This window comes from Zootoca vivipara, chromosome 7 (assembly GCF_963506605.1).
Source record: "Zootoca vivipara chromosome 7, rZooViv1.1, whole genome shotgun sequence".
Taxonomy (NCBI): domain Eukaryota; kingdom Metazoa; phylum Chordata; class Lepidosauria; order Squamata; family Lacertidae; genus Zootoca; species Zootoca vivipara.
This window is the reverse complement of record NC_083282.1, coordinates 90432673-90445652: the sequence shown is the minus strand read 5'-3', so window position 1 is coordinate 90445652 and position 12980 is coordinate 90432673. Positions and strand designations below refer to the sequence as shown.

At 49.7% G+C, this 12980-nt stretch overlaps 1 protein-coding gene across 4 annotated transcripts in view; it reads right to left on the bottom strand.

Annotated features, from left to right (window-relative positions):
• ZNF512B (zinc finger protein 512B) overlaps positions 1-11675 on the bottom strand; it is a 54648-nt gene extending 42973 nt beyond the window's left edge. For 2 of the 4 annotated variants that reach the window (XM_060277353.1, XM_060277354.1), the window contains exon 1: positions 10395-10659. In XM_060277353.1, the coding sequence (XP_060133336.1) occupies positions 10395-10476 (82 nt within the window). In that variant the 5' untranslated portion in view covers positions 10477-10659. Of the gene's footprint in view, positions 1-10394; positions 10660-11340; positions 11506-11575 lie in introns of those variants that run through there. The other 2 variants (XM_060277356.1, XM_060277355.1) reach the window with 2 other exon arrangements.
• Between the last annotated feature and the right edge of the window lie 1305 nt (positions 11676-12980).

Sequence of the window (12980 nt, the reverse complement as noted above, 5' to 3'; positions counted from 1 at the left end):
TCTTTCCTATATAACGATGAGCGTTAAGCCAGGTTACTATTGGAAGCCATCTCTCTCTCTCCCCCCCCCATTCAAGACACAAGAGCAACTTTAACTGCAGGGTGTTAACTGCAGGGTTAGACCCACATGCGCACCATAAATTTAAAGCACTAGAGTACCACTTTGGACAGTCGTGGCTTCACCCAAAGAATTCTGGGAGCTGTAGCTTTGGTTAAAGGTGCCGAGAGTTGCTAGCCTACTCAGAGCTAAAATTCCCAGAGTTCCCCATGAAGACGGACTGGTTGTTAAACCACTCTGAGAATTGTAGCTCTGTGAACGGGGGGGGGGGGGGCGTGTTCCCTAGTAATTCTTGGGGCGCTTAAACTACAGCTCCCAGAATTCTTTGGGGGAAGCCATGATTTGTCTAAACTGGCATCGCAACGCTTTAAAAGAATGCTGTTAATGTGGTCGGTGGCGGATGCCTGGAATTAAGCACTCCTGCATCACCTCCGGTCCTGGGTGGTAATGACTACGGTAGATTTTCTGCAAAACGCCAATTGCTCCCAGGCCCACGGAAGGCCTTCGGTGTAGTTTCTGCCATGTCTGAGAATGTCATTTTGCAGAATGACACCCCCCCCAAAGCACTGCTGGAAGCTGACGCAGATAATTCTTTGCTTTCTCTTGAGCGAGCGTTTTGTAGAACAACCTGATTATCAGGCAAATCAGGCTAGAAAGCAACGCTTTAGCTTGATCACTCCTTCAGGACAGAAGTCTTTGTTATATTTCGGCTTTGACCGACCCAACTCTTCCCTTCCCCCCTTAAAAAAAAAAAGTTAATCCGCAATGTGGCCATTTGTAGCAACTTAGCCATTAATTAATAATGCCAAAGGCTCTGCCTGGCTCTTTGCCTGGGACCACATTAGGCTTAATACCTGGGAAACCGACCTGAAGCAAAAAACAACAACAACAACAACATGGAGGATAGAAGGAATTCTGAAAGGCCTCTTGACTCTGCAGGTTTTTTTGACGTCTATTTCTCTGGGACGATTAAAGCTCATGGGTTAGTAAAAAAGGTAAAGGTAAAGGACCCCTGGACGGTCAAGTCCATATGTGACTATGGGGTTGTGGCACTCATCTCGCTTTCAGGCCGAGGGAGCCGGCGTTTGTTCAGATGGCTTTCTGGGTCATGTGGCCAGCATGACTGAACCGCTTCTGGTGCAACGGAACACCGTGACAGAAGCCAGAGTGCACGGAAACTCTGTTTACCTTCCTGCCGCAGCGGTACCTATCTATCTACTTGCACTGGAGTGCTTTCGAACTGCCAGGTTGGCAGGAGCTGGGACAGAGCAACGGGAGCTCACTCCGTTGTGGGGATTTGAACTGCTGACCTTCTGACCGGCAAGCCCAAGAGGGATTGGCATTTAACACTGGGGTGGAAGCCAGGGGAGAAGCTGGATGTATTGCATTTGCGGAACTGAGAATCATCATCTTCTTATGTGCCAGAACAGAAGAGATGTGGACAGGATCCGTGCACAATGCAGAGGTTATCTCTCTCCTGGAGAGCAGCTGGTCCAGAATCTGAGATCCAGCCTCTTTTGGATGGGGTGACGTTCTCCTTGAAGAGTCAAGTAAAGGATATAGACCAGGGTTTCCCCAAACATGGGTCTCCATCTGGTTTTTTTTAGACGACAATTCCCATAATCCCTGAAGTATACCTGAAGGAGTATATCCCCAGTATACCTGAAGGAGCGTCTCCACCTCCATCATTCTGCCCGGACACTGAGGTCCAGCACCGAGGGCCTTCTGGCGGTTCCCTCGTTGCGAGAAGCCAACTAGGCAGAGGGCCTTCTCGGTGGTGGCGCCTACCCTGTGGAACGCCCTCCCAACAGATGTCAAAAAGGAAAACAACTACCAGACTTTTAGGAGACATCTGAAGGCAGCCCTGTTCAGGGAGGCTTTTAATGTTTAGTAGATTATTGTGTTTTATTCTTCTGTTGGAAGCCGCCCAGAGTGGCTGGGGAGACCCGGCCAGATGGGCAGGGTAATTAATTAATTAATGTTATTATTACTGACCACTGGTCTTGCCAACTAGGGATGACTGGAGTTGTAGTCCAGAAACATCTGGGGACCCGAGTTTGGAAAACACCGATATAGACAAGACAAAACTTTCTCTCCCTCTTACAACGCCAGAACGCATGGACAACGAACGAAGGTGAATGCTGGAGGAGTCAGAGTACAAAAAACAAAGGACTTCTTCATGCAGCTCACAGGAGGCAGTGATGGCGACCAAACCGGAAGGCTATCGCCTTGCCGTTTTACCGTTGATTCGGAGCAATCTGTCAATCTGTGGGGAACCCAACTGCCGTTCGCTCCAATTCAGCGGTAAAAAGCGGGTTTTCCTGGGGAAAGTGTCAGGACAAAACACACACACAACTGCTTGGACCTGTGCCTAGAAACTCATCACAAAAAACCGTTTGGGTGAGCCCTTCGTTAGGCTTATTGATTTCAATGGGTTTACTACTCTGAGTATTACTTTGATTGATTGATCAAATTTATATACTGCCCTATACCTGGGGGTCTCATGGTGGTTCACAGAATAAAATCAAGATATAAAACCACAAAATAACTAATAAAAATAAAAACAACCCAATAGCACCCCCCCCCCCAAAAAAATTTTTTTAAAGAGCATAGGACGTAAATCAGATCACCCAAAGGTCTGGTTAAAAAGGAATGTTTTTGCCTGGTGCCTAAAGGTGTATAATGAAGGCGCCAGGCGAACTTCCCAGGGGAGTAAAATAAAAAAATTCCTTCAGTAGCACCTTAAAGACCAACTAAGTTTTTATTTTGGTATGAGCTTTCGTGTGCATGCACACTTCTTCAGATATCTGAAGAAGTGTGCATGCACACGAAAGCTCATACCAAAATAAAAACTTAGTTGGTCTTTAAGGTGCTACTGAAGGAATTTTTTTATTTTACTTCGATCCAGACCAACACGGCTACCTACCTGTTCCCAGGGGAGGGCATTCCACAGTTGGGTAGCCACCGCAGAGAGTAAAAATCAGATGATTACCACACATTGCAAATAAAGAAGCAATGGCCTGGTTCTACCTGAAATGGCAGTTTCTTTCTGGGTTGAACCGTTCAGAGACCCGTAAGCTGGATTTAAAACATCAAAACTCTTATCATATAAACTTATGTTGGGGAGGAAAGAACTATCTCCCTGACATGCTAGTCAGCTATAAAGAGAGATTAAAAAATTTGAGAGCACCCACCTTCCATCTAGTAAGGTCCATCCCAGACACAAGTTTGGGAACTGAGGGCTCATCCACACTCCAATTTTCCTCTCTCCTTGGAAAACCAGCACCGGAACACTGAATAAGACCAAATGCCAACTGGGGTTTTCCGCGGACGGGTTTTCCCAGGGAAAGCGGCGGGGGGCAAATGGAAAACCGTCTGGACCTGTGCTTTTAGGCATGGGGAAAGAAGCGGAAGTGTGGACAGTCCCGACGTACGTGCCAGGTGGCCAAAAAATACTGAGGGACCCCAGCACCCTCCTTGAAAATGGGGGGGGGTCTCATCCCACATTAGGCACCCCTGAATCCCTAAACCTATCCGATTAGGTTGTCTGTTTCCTCATTTCTTAAATGCAGAAAGTGTTTGGCGGCTCTGGGTTTGGGTCTGGATGTTGTTTTTATTTTTTAATCACATTATTGTTGCTGTTGCTCCACCCCTAGTTACCAACCTGTCTTGCTGCGGCGTAGTAAAGATACCGATTCGGTCTACTTCGCCATACACCTGCTTAGTGTTCTGGTGCCATTTTCTCAGTCTTTAGTAACAGAAATAAATGGTTCGCTCCAGTGTTGAGCAGCAACATCTATCGTAAATTGCATTGTCTGAAAAGTAACTCATGCACTCTTACTTGGAAGTACAGTCATACCTCGGTTTGCGACCGCCTCCGTTTGCGACCGATCGGTTTGCAACCGCCGTGGACCCGGAAGTGTTTACATCCGGGTTCCGCGGCGTGCGGATGCGCAGAAGTGATCTGCGCAGTGCACGCATGCACAGAAGTGCTCTATTGGCGCTTCGTGCATGCGCAGAAGAGCCCCTCGGTTTACGACGAACTCAGGGAGCGACTGGCTCCCCGGAACGAATTGCAGTCGCAAACCGAGGTATGACTGTAATCTCCCTTTAGTTTAGCGGCACTTGCTTCCGAGTAAACATGCAAAGCAATACCTGGCCTGTATTTCTATGACTGTCTTGAGGAGTTTGCTATTCCTAATTCAGTTCATTAATATGTTCGGCTAATTTTGTGTAATTTGGAACAATAAACATTTTGTGGGCTGTTTTTAATAAATATTTTATTTTTAAGCTTCGATTGTTGCGGGTGTTTCCCCCCCCTCTCTCTCACACACAAAAACATTTATTTCAAATGTTTCTAGTAAAATATTGTGCAATTTTTCCAGTATGTCTGTGTTTTTAAAGTCAAGTACGTCAATAAACACCAGTGCTTTGCACCAAAGCACAGGCCAGCTCCATTTTAAAATTTGTTATCAGAAGTGCACATACTGAAAAGAGAGAATAAAACCTGTAGTTTTGTCCCCCCTTTCTTTTTCTTCACTTTCTTTGAACTGAAATTCTCTTTAAAAAATATTAACAATCATTTCAAAAAGTTCTTTCTTTCTTTCTTTCTTTCTTTGGCGATCACTCGTAGCCGAGTAAGATTGTCTTCCATAAACACGGTTTTGCACATATGTTCACTAATGTTAATTTTTAAAAAGAGGATATTTGAAACTTCACAGAGGCCTTGCACTCAGGTGACATCCCACACTGACAGCCTGCACTTTTCATTAAGTGTCCTAAAAGACCTTCACTGGCTCCCAGTATACTTCCGAGAACAATTCAAAGTGACCTTTAAAGCTCTAAATGGCCTCGGCCCAGTATACCTGAAGGAGCGTCTCCACCTCCATTGTTCAGCCCAGACATTGAGGTCCAGCTCTGAGGGAACACCCTCCTGCCAGATGTCAAACAGATAAATAACTATACAACTTTTAGAAGACATCTGAAGGCAGCCCTGTACAGTCATAACTTCAGGTTGGATGTTTTCGGGTTGTGGACCACGCCGAACCCAGAAGTCCCGGAACAGGCTACTTCCGGGTTTCGGCGCTTGAGCAGGCGCAGAAGCGCCGAATTGTGACCCGCGCGTGCGCAGATGCGGCACTGTGGGTTGCGAACATGCCTCCCGCAGGGATCACATTCGCGACCCGAGCATCCACTGTATAGGGAAGTTTTTAATGTTTGATGTTACAGTGGTACCTTGGTTCTCAAACGCCTTGGTACTCAAACAACTTGGAACCCAAACACTGCAAACCCGGGAGTGTGTGTTCCGGTTTGTGAACTTTTTTTGGAAGCCGAACGTGCTCCATTTTGAGTGTTAGGCTTCCGATTTGAGTGCCACACTTCCGTTTTGAGTGTTACGCTGAGGTCTGTCTGTTTTTGCTATTTATTTTGCATTTTTTTGGTTTTGCGGCTCTTTTTGTTTTGTTTTTGTGACTGTGTGGAACCCAGTTCAGCTGCTGATTGATTGATTGATTGTGTGACTGCAGTACATTGTTTATTGCTTTCATTTTATGGATCAATGGTCTCGTTAGATACAGTCATACCTCGGTTTAAGTTTGCTGCGGTTTGAGTACTTTCGGTTTGAGTACTCCGCGGCCCCGGAAGTGTTTACTTCCAGGTTCCGCGGCACGCGCAGAAGCACTGTATTGCGCTTTGCACATGCGCACTATCGCTGCTCCGTTTAAGTACTTTTCGGGGAGCAAACAGCTCCCCGGAACCAATTGTGTACTTAAACCGGGGTACCACTGTAGTAAAATTCATGTTAAATTGCTGTTTTAGGGGTTGTTTTTAAAAGTCTGGAATGGATTAATCCATTTTGCGTTACTTTCTATGGGAAAGCGCGCCTTGGTTTTGGAACGCTTTGGTTTTGGAACAGACTTCCGGAACGGATTAAGTTTGAGAACCAAGGTACCACTGTATATTGTTTTTATGTGTTGGACCTGCCCAGAGGGGCTGGGGCAACCCAGCCACATGGGCAGGGTATTACTATTATTCAGCTTGGGAGAAGCTCCAGGTCTGGGGAGGTCTGAAGCAGGATAGTAACAGCATCTCAACGAGGATGCAGGTCTCTCTATCATTAAGGTGGCAACACCAGCAAGCTCTACAGTTGCCCCATCCTAGGCAGGGAACTAGCCCGCCTGGCAGCAGTGGCGTCCAGGGCACCAAACTTGCTGACACACAAGATATCAACTCCCGACAGCTCCACTCCTAAAGCAGAATGTCCCAAACCCATGTTTGCAATACAAGACATAAGACCACAGAAAGCTGCCTTGATCCACCTGGCTCAGTAATACTGGCACGGACTGGCAGCACACCTCCGGGATATTTTACACAGGAGTTGGCCAGCCTCACCTGGAAATGCTGGGAATCGAAGTCGAGACCTTCTGCACACGCAGATGCCCCAGGAGAATCCCTGGGCAAGTGAGCGGGGCGGGGCGGGGCAGGGCTATAAACCTTCCCCTTGACCAGGGGTCCCCAAACTTACCCAGCTTTGGGCCGGATGCCCACCGCGCCGATTGTGTGGTGGGCCGGAGGGTGAGGGAGCGCGCACGGGAGCGCGCCCATGCGCATGCACAAACGCTATTTTTGGCACACTTCCGACCTGGAAAGCGCCGGAAATAGCTTGTGTGCATGTGCAGAAGCCTCCTCCAACCCAGAAGTACACCGGAAATGACGCTTGTGCATGCGCACAAGCTATTTCCGTCACTTTTCCGGGTCGGAAGTCGGCAGCTGTGCCACACCGCGCCAGTAAGAGTGGATAGCAGCAGCAGGCGATGGGGGTCCCCGGGGGCCACATAAAAGAGCCTCGGGGGTCGTATGTGGCCCCCAGGTCGTAGCCTGGAGACCCCTGCCCTTGACTATTGCATTCCTCCAACCATCTCTCCATCTGAGTTGCTCCACATACCCCACTGGGTTCATCTGCAGACTTGGATGCTGTTTGGGGAGAGATGGCTTGGAAGGAACGGGTTGCAGGGGAGAAATTGACAGCGAGGGTCACTAGGCAAAGCACAGTTTAGGGAGTTGTTTGCTGCAGTAAACATAGGTCTTGCAAAAGGAAAATGATTTCCAAGCCTCCTACTGATTTCTACAATTCCCTTCCCTTTCATTTTATGCAAGATGTGTAGTTTTTGCTGGTGTGGTTTGTGTGTGTGTGTGTGTGTGTGAGTTTCTTACAACAAAAGTTCTTGGACATGGAGAGCTCTTCTCCTCCGCCCACCCGCCAAAACCTGGATTAAATTAAGAACGGACTCTTTTCCTTTTCCTTGCTTCCGCAGCCATTGCATTTAAGGGGGGGGGGGAGAGACAAAAAGAAAAGAACCTGTTTTGAATGGAACAGATTCCGTGCACAGCACTTTTAAACGGATAAGCTTTAAAACGGGTATAATTCCCCTCCATCAGTTGAACGGGAAATCTGTGTGCGCATCCCATGATTTCAAGGTTCCTTTCTCAGAGGATTAACGATCACCTCCCACAACCGCACTGCCAGCAGGCGTAAAAAGGCAAATGTGAAAACACCGTAATGATAATTTTAAAGGACGTTAAATGCCGTCAATCAATCATTTCTGAAAGGAACTAAAGGAGGAACAAATGCACAGAAATTCCAAGACTATCTGACTTATCCTTTTCTTAAAAAAAAGACTTTCTGAGCAAATAAATCAGTAGAACCCAGCAAATAATTTGCCCGGGGATTGGAGCTCACTCTGTAGTCTTAGGTACATCTGCAAATTTGTCAGCCTCAGTTTTTCTCCCTGTGAAATAATAGTGACCTACCCTCCGAGACTCTTTGGGTGGTACACTCGTACCTTGGGAGTCGAACGGAATCCGTTCGGGAATTCCCTTCGACTCCCAAAACGTTTGAAAACCAAAGCGCGGCTTCTGATTGACTGCAGGCCACGCTGGACGTTCAGCTTCCAAAAATCGTTCGAAAACCGGAACACTCACCTCCAGGTTTCGATCGTTCAGGAGCCGATTTGTTCGGGAGCCAAGGCGTTCGTGATCCAAGGCACAACTGTATTCATAGAATCATAGAATAGAATCATAGAATCATAGAGTTGGAAGAGACCACAAGGGCCATCCAGTCCAACCCCCTGCCAAGCAGGAAACACCATCAAAGCATTCCTGACAGATGGCTGTCAAGCCTCTGCTTAAAGACCTCCAAAGAAGGAGACTCCACCACACTCCTTGGCAGCAAATTCCACTGCCGAACAGCTCTTACTGTCAGGAAGTTCTTCCTAATGTTTAGGTGGAATTTTCTTTCTTGTAGTTTGAATCCGTTGCTCCGTGTCCGCTTCTCTGGAGCAGCAGAAAACAACATTTCTCCCTCCTTTATATGACATCCTTTTATATATTTGAACATGGTTATCATATCACCCCTTAACCTTCTCTTCTCTCAACTACGTTTTACTTAGTGCATGATCCTCTGAAAGGAATGAACATGTCTGAATTTGGTCCATTAATTTCAATGGGTCTACTCGGAGTAAAACTTCGTTGACTACCACCCTGAGAAGGGCAAAGGCAGCTGTGCACTTAACAAACTAAACCATCATCAAACTACAGCATCCTCATATGACTCCAGGCCCTGCCTTTGCAAGACATGCAAAATATTCCACCGCAGACATCAAGTTTAGACGGCATGCTTTGTTCCAGATGGATATACTCCTGAAAACTTGCCTTCTCCTATAATGCAGCCCGATTACATAGATCACATTCTGCCATTAATCCATGTGGCATGTTATAGTTAATATGAGCAGAAGGGAAGAGGGAGTCCCTGCCCCAAGGAGCTTACAAAGAGATAGAAGGATACCAAAAGGATGGAGAAAGAAAATGCAATTCACACATTAAGACAAGCCCAACGAGATCAAACAAAAAAGTCTACCTAATTGAGCATCCAGTTTCCTACACAGGCCAATCAGGTGCCCCCAGGGAAACCATAAGAATACAAAAGCAAAAGGCTCCCTCCCCCCCCCTCGGGCAACTAATATTGAGAGATAGACTACCTCTGAATGTGGAGGTTCGAATTAGCTATTGTGACCCATGGCTGCTGATGGTCCCATCTGGTATAGAAAATTTCCAGGATGCTTAGGTTTGGATAGGAAAGGTTGGTTTTGAGGAAGAAGTAGCAGGAGGTGTGTACTGTAGGGATCGAAACTGAAAGCAGAAATGTTTTGTTAGCGCCCATACCCTGCCAAATAAATGGGGTAAGTGGGTGCAGGCGGGGTTTATAATACCGCAGCCTCTTCCAAGATCTCTATTTCCTTTTTCAGCGCCTCCAGCCCCATCAATCCTTAGGTAGGTGGGGGACACAGGAACATCAGAATCTGCCTTGCAGCGAACTGGCTCATATAGCCCAGCACTGACTGGCAGCAACCCTCAAGGGGTTCAGACAGGAGGCATTCCCACGCCTACCTGGAGTTGACCAGGTTCAACGCACACAGCTTCAGCTCTGTCCCTAAAACTGCCCCAGTTCTCATGTTTCCGAATTAAGCAACTTCCCTTGCACCGAGCCGCACCATTGGTCCACCCGGCTCAATACTGTCTACACTGACTGGCAGCGTCTCCCCAGGGCGTTTCAGGCAGGGAGCCTTTCCCGGGCCTATGCCAGGGGTTGGACTGGGGTGCTCTTCCCCGAGCTGCACCCCTTCCCTGCGTGAGCCTGCGCTGGCCTTCCTACCAGCCCGCCAAGAAGACGGCGATGTTCGCTGCGCTCTCTCTCTCTCTCTCTCTCTCTCTCCAGTTGCCTCGCTGCTGCACGGCGCACAAATGTACCTCACGGCAAAGGCATGACCCAGGGGCAAGGCATCCGAGACTCGCCAGGCGCCCCAAAGGACGAGGTCCACCTGTGGGCAGCAGGAGGGTTGCAGCCATTTGACCCAGCCCCTAAAGCAGGTGTGCTTTCTTCCCCCCAAAAAAGCCAGTTTCTCAATCTAGGTGCTTGTGCATCCGTAGACTCAAGCCAGGATCACATGGATTAAGGAGGGAAGTCGTTCAGGCTCAACCCTCATCTCCGTCTCGGACACCCCTGACCTTGACCTCTGGGCAGGGCAAAGCAGGGCAGGGCAGCCCCCAAGAGCTGGTTGCCCTTGCGACCTCCAAGTGACCTGAGCAGGTAGGTCAAGCATCGTCACCTGGGCCCCACCCACCTCTCTGCTCTGCACCACTTTCGGCAAGTGCGCCTAACACCAAGTGCATGACATGTGTGTTGGAGAAGGGGAAGGGGTCGCACCACCTGTCGCTGCCCAGGGGCGAGGCCGCTTAGTTTGCAATGGGGGGGGGGAGGGAGAGAGAGAAGACAGGCTCACCCAACTCTAATCCACTTCCAGGGGGAGCTTCCCAAAGCAGCAAAGCTCTCGGAAGCTCCGAACCTCCTCTGCTTTTCCACATTTCCAGAGCTCGGTTGCTTCCCCCCCCCCAACCACCTTCTTTCCCTTCCCCAATTCCCAGAAAATAAGCTCGGATAATCAAACAAACACGGGGGGGGTGTCTTTCGCTTGCTTCTTTTTAAAAAATAAAAATCTTGCAGGGGGCGAGAAGAAGCAGGAGGGTTTGGGAAGGGAGAGGGTTGCAAAGGGGGGGGTCGAGATTTTTTTTTTTAAAAAAAACCCACATATACACTACACACAAACAAATCCCCTACCAACAGCCGCCCTCCACCCGCGATCGTTTGATCTCCGTGCATGCAAAATAAGGTGCGGAGTGGGGGGTGGGGGTGGAGAAGAAGAAAAGGACATATAAATAGACCGAAAGGAAGAAAAGGAAATCTGCGCCCCTCCCCCCCCCACTTTGGGGCGAGCGCGCGGGGCGGTGTTGAGGGTGGGGGGGCGGAAGGCATACAAAATAATTAATTAAAAAGCCCAGGAAAAGCAATGAAGCAAAATGGCGACTTTTTATGTAGAAGGAGGAGAAAGAGAGAGGGGAAGGAACGAAGGAAAGGTAGAGAGAGAGAGAGAGAGAAAGAGAGAGAGAGAGGGATGGGAGGAAAAGAAAAGAGGGGTGGGGGAAGGAGAGAGGGGTTTTGGGGAAGGCGCTGCCTGCTGGCCCCCTCGCCCTCCTCCCTCTTCCTCTTCCTCCTCCTCGCCCGGGGTCTCTCCAGCTCCGCGGGGCGAAAGGAAGCGGGCGAGCCCTGGGGAGGCGGCCGGCGAGGCCGGGCCGGGGCCACCGGGCGGAGTAAAAGCCCCTCTGCGGGTGGGGAAGGGCCGGAGGGAGGCGAGGCGAGGGCCGGGCACCGGCGGGGGGCTCTTGGCTTACCTCGGCGCGGGCGGGCAGCGCGCTCCTCTCGCTCGCTCGGCCAGCGGGGCCCGGGCGCGCACAGCCACCCCAGCGATGCGCACGGCCAAAGCGCCGCCGCCGCCGCCGCTGGCTCATGCGCGGAGACCCCCCCTCGCCGCCGCCACCACGTCGCTCGCACACACACAACCACACACACACAACCACAACCAAGCCCCCACCCCCCGCGCGCGCTTCCCCCCCCCGCTCTCCCTACCTTCGCAGCCGGGCCGAGGGAAGCCGCTTGCAACTCTCGCGGTATTCCTCCCCCGGCTGCAGCCAGGGATCGGCGCCCGACGGGAGGAGGACAGAGCTGGCTTGGGTGGTGTTGTGTTTTTTTTGGGGGGGGGAGCGCACTGGGAGGTGGGTCGGGGGGATGTCCCCCAGCAGGTGCGCCGTGATCCAAGGGGGCCGGCGCAAACAGGGCGCTGCAGATCTGGCCAGGCGCACAACTGGAGTTGGGGTGTCTGGGCAAAGGAGTTCAAGCTGTCCCTCTTAGGGTTGGTATCTAATTTTCATTTTTAAAAATAATAATAATAATAATTCTTGTTTTCTGCATCTCTGCTGCGGTTGCCACCCACCGACTTTGCTCTTTGTTTCGCCACAGCCCAGATCATCGCCTCCTCATCGCGCAGGGAACTCTCTCTTAAAATATAATGGGGATGGGAGCGTGCTTCAGGGGTGCGGGGGTGGGGGAATAAAACGCCCTCCCATTTAAAAAAAAAGTAAGGAGAAACCACAGAGGAACCTGCCTTTAGTTACCTTGGTTTTTGCCCATGGAGTACAGGATCGTCTACTCTGACTGGCATCAGTTCTCCAGCATGCGGGTCCCGCTGCATGCAGGATTCAATCCAGAAGGTTTGATCCTGGCCTAAGAAAAGCCAGTGGCCCATCTAGCCCAGCAAACTATTCTCACAGTGGCCGACCATCCAGCAGAACCCAAACACAAGACCGCCCCCCCCTCTCCTGTGGTTTACAGCAACTGGAGTTCAGGAGCATTTTTGTCTGCAACTGCCCAGGCAGAGCATAGCCATTGTGGCCGCTAGCCACTGACAGCCCCTTCCTCCCATGAATTTGTCTAACCCTCTTTTAAACTATAAAACCATCCAGGTTGGTGGCTACCATTGCCTCCTGCAGGAAGGAGTTTCACAGTTTAACAATGCTCTTCGCCTTCGTCGAGAAGGGCTTTTTGTTACCTGTCCTCAATCTCCCAACATTTACTGGATGTCTACAAGTTTTAGTGTTTTGAGAGAGAGAGAAAATCTTTTCTCCATCCACTTGGAATTGTTGAGTTGGAAGGGACCAGGAGGGTCATCCAGTCCAACCCCCTGCAAGGCAGGAATCTTTCTCCCAATGCGGGACCCGAACCCTCAACCCTGAGATTAAGAGTCTCATGCTCTACTGACTGAGCTATCCGAAGCCATGCATAATTTCCGAAACTTCTAACATTACTCAGCTTAACTGGAAAGTCCCAAACACCACAGCCTTTCCTCGTAATTCATTCTGGCATCTCCAAGTAGTCTGAACCCTGGAGAGACTACACTGAGCTACATAGAATAATGGAGCCAGCTTCCTACATTCCTTCCTGATCCTCGGAGATGTCAAGGATGAAGCCAGAAGAT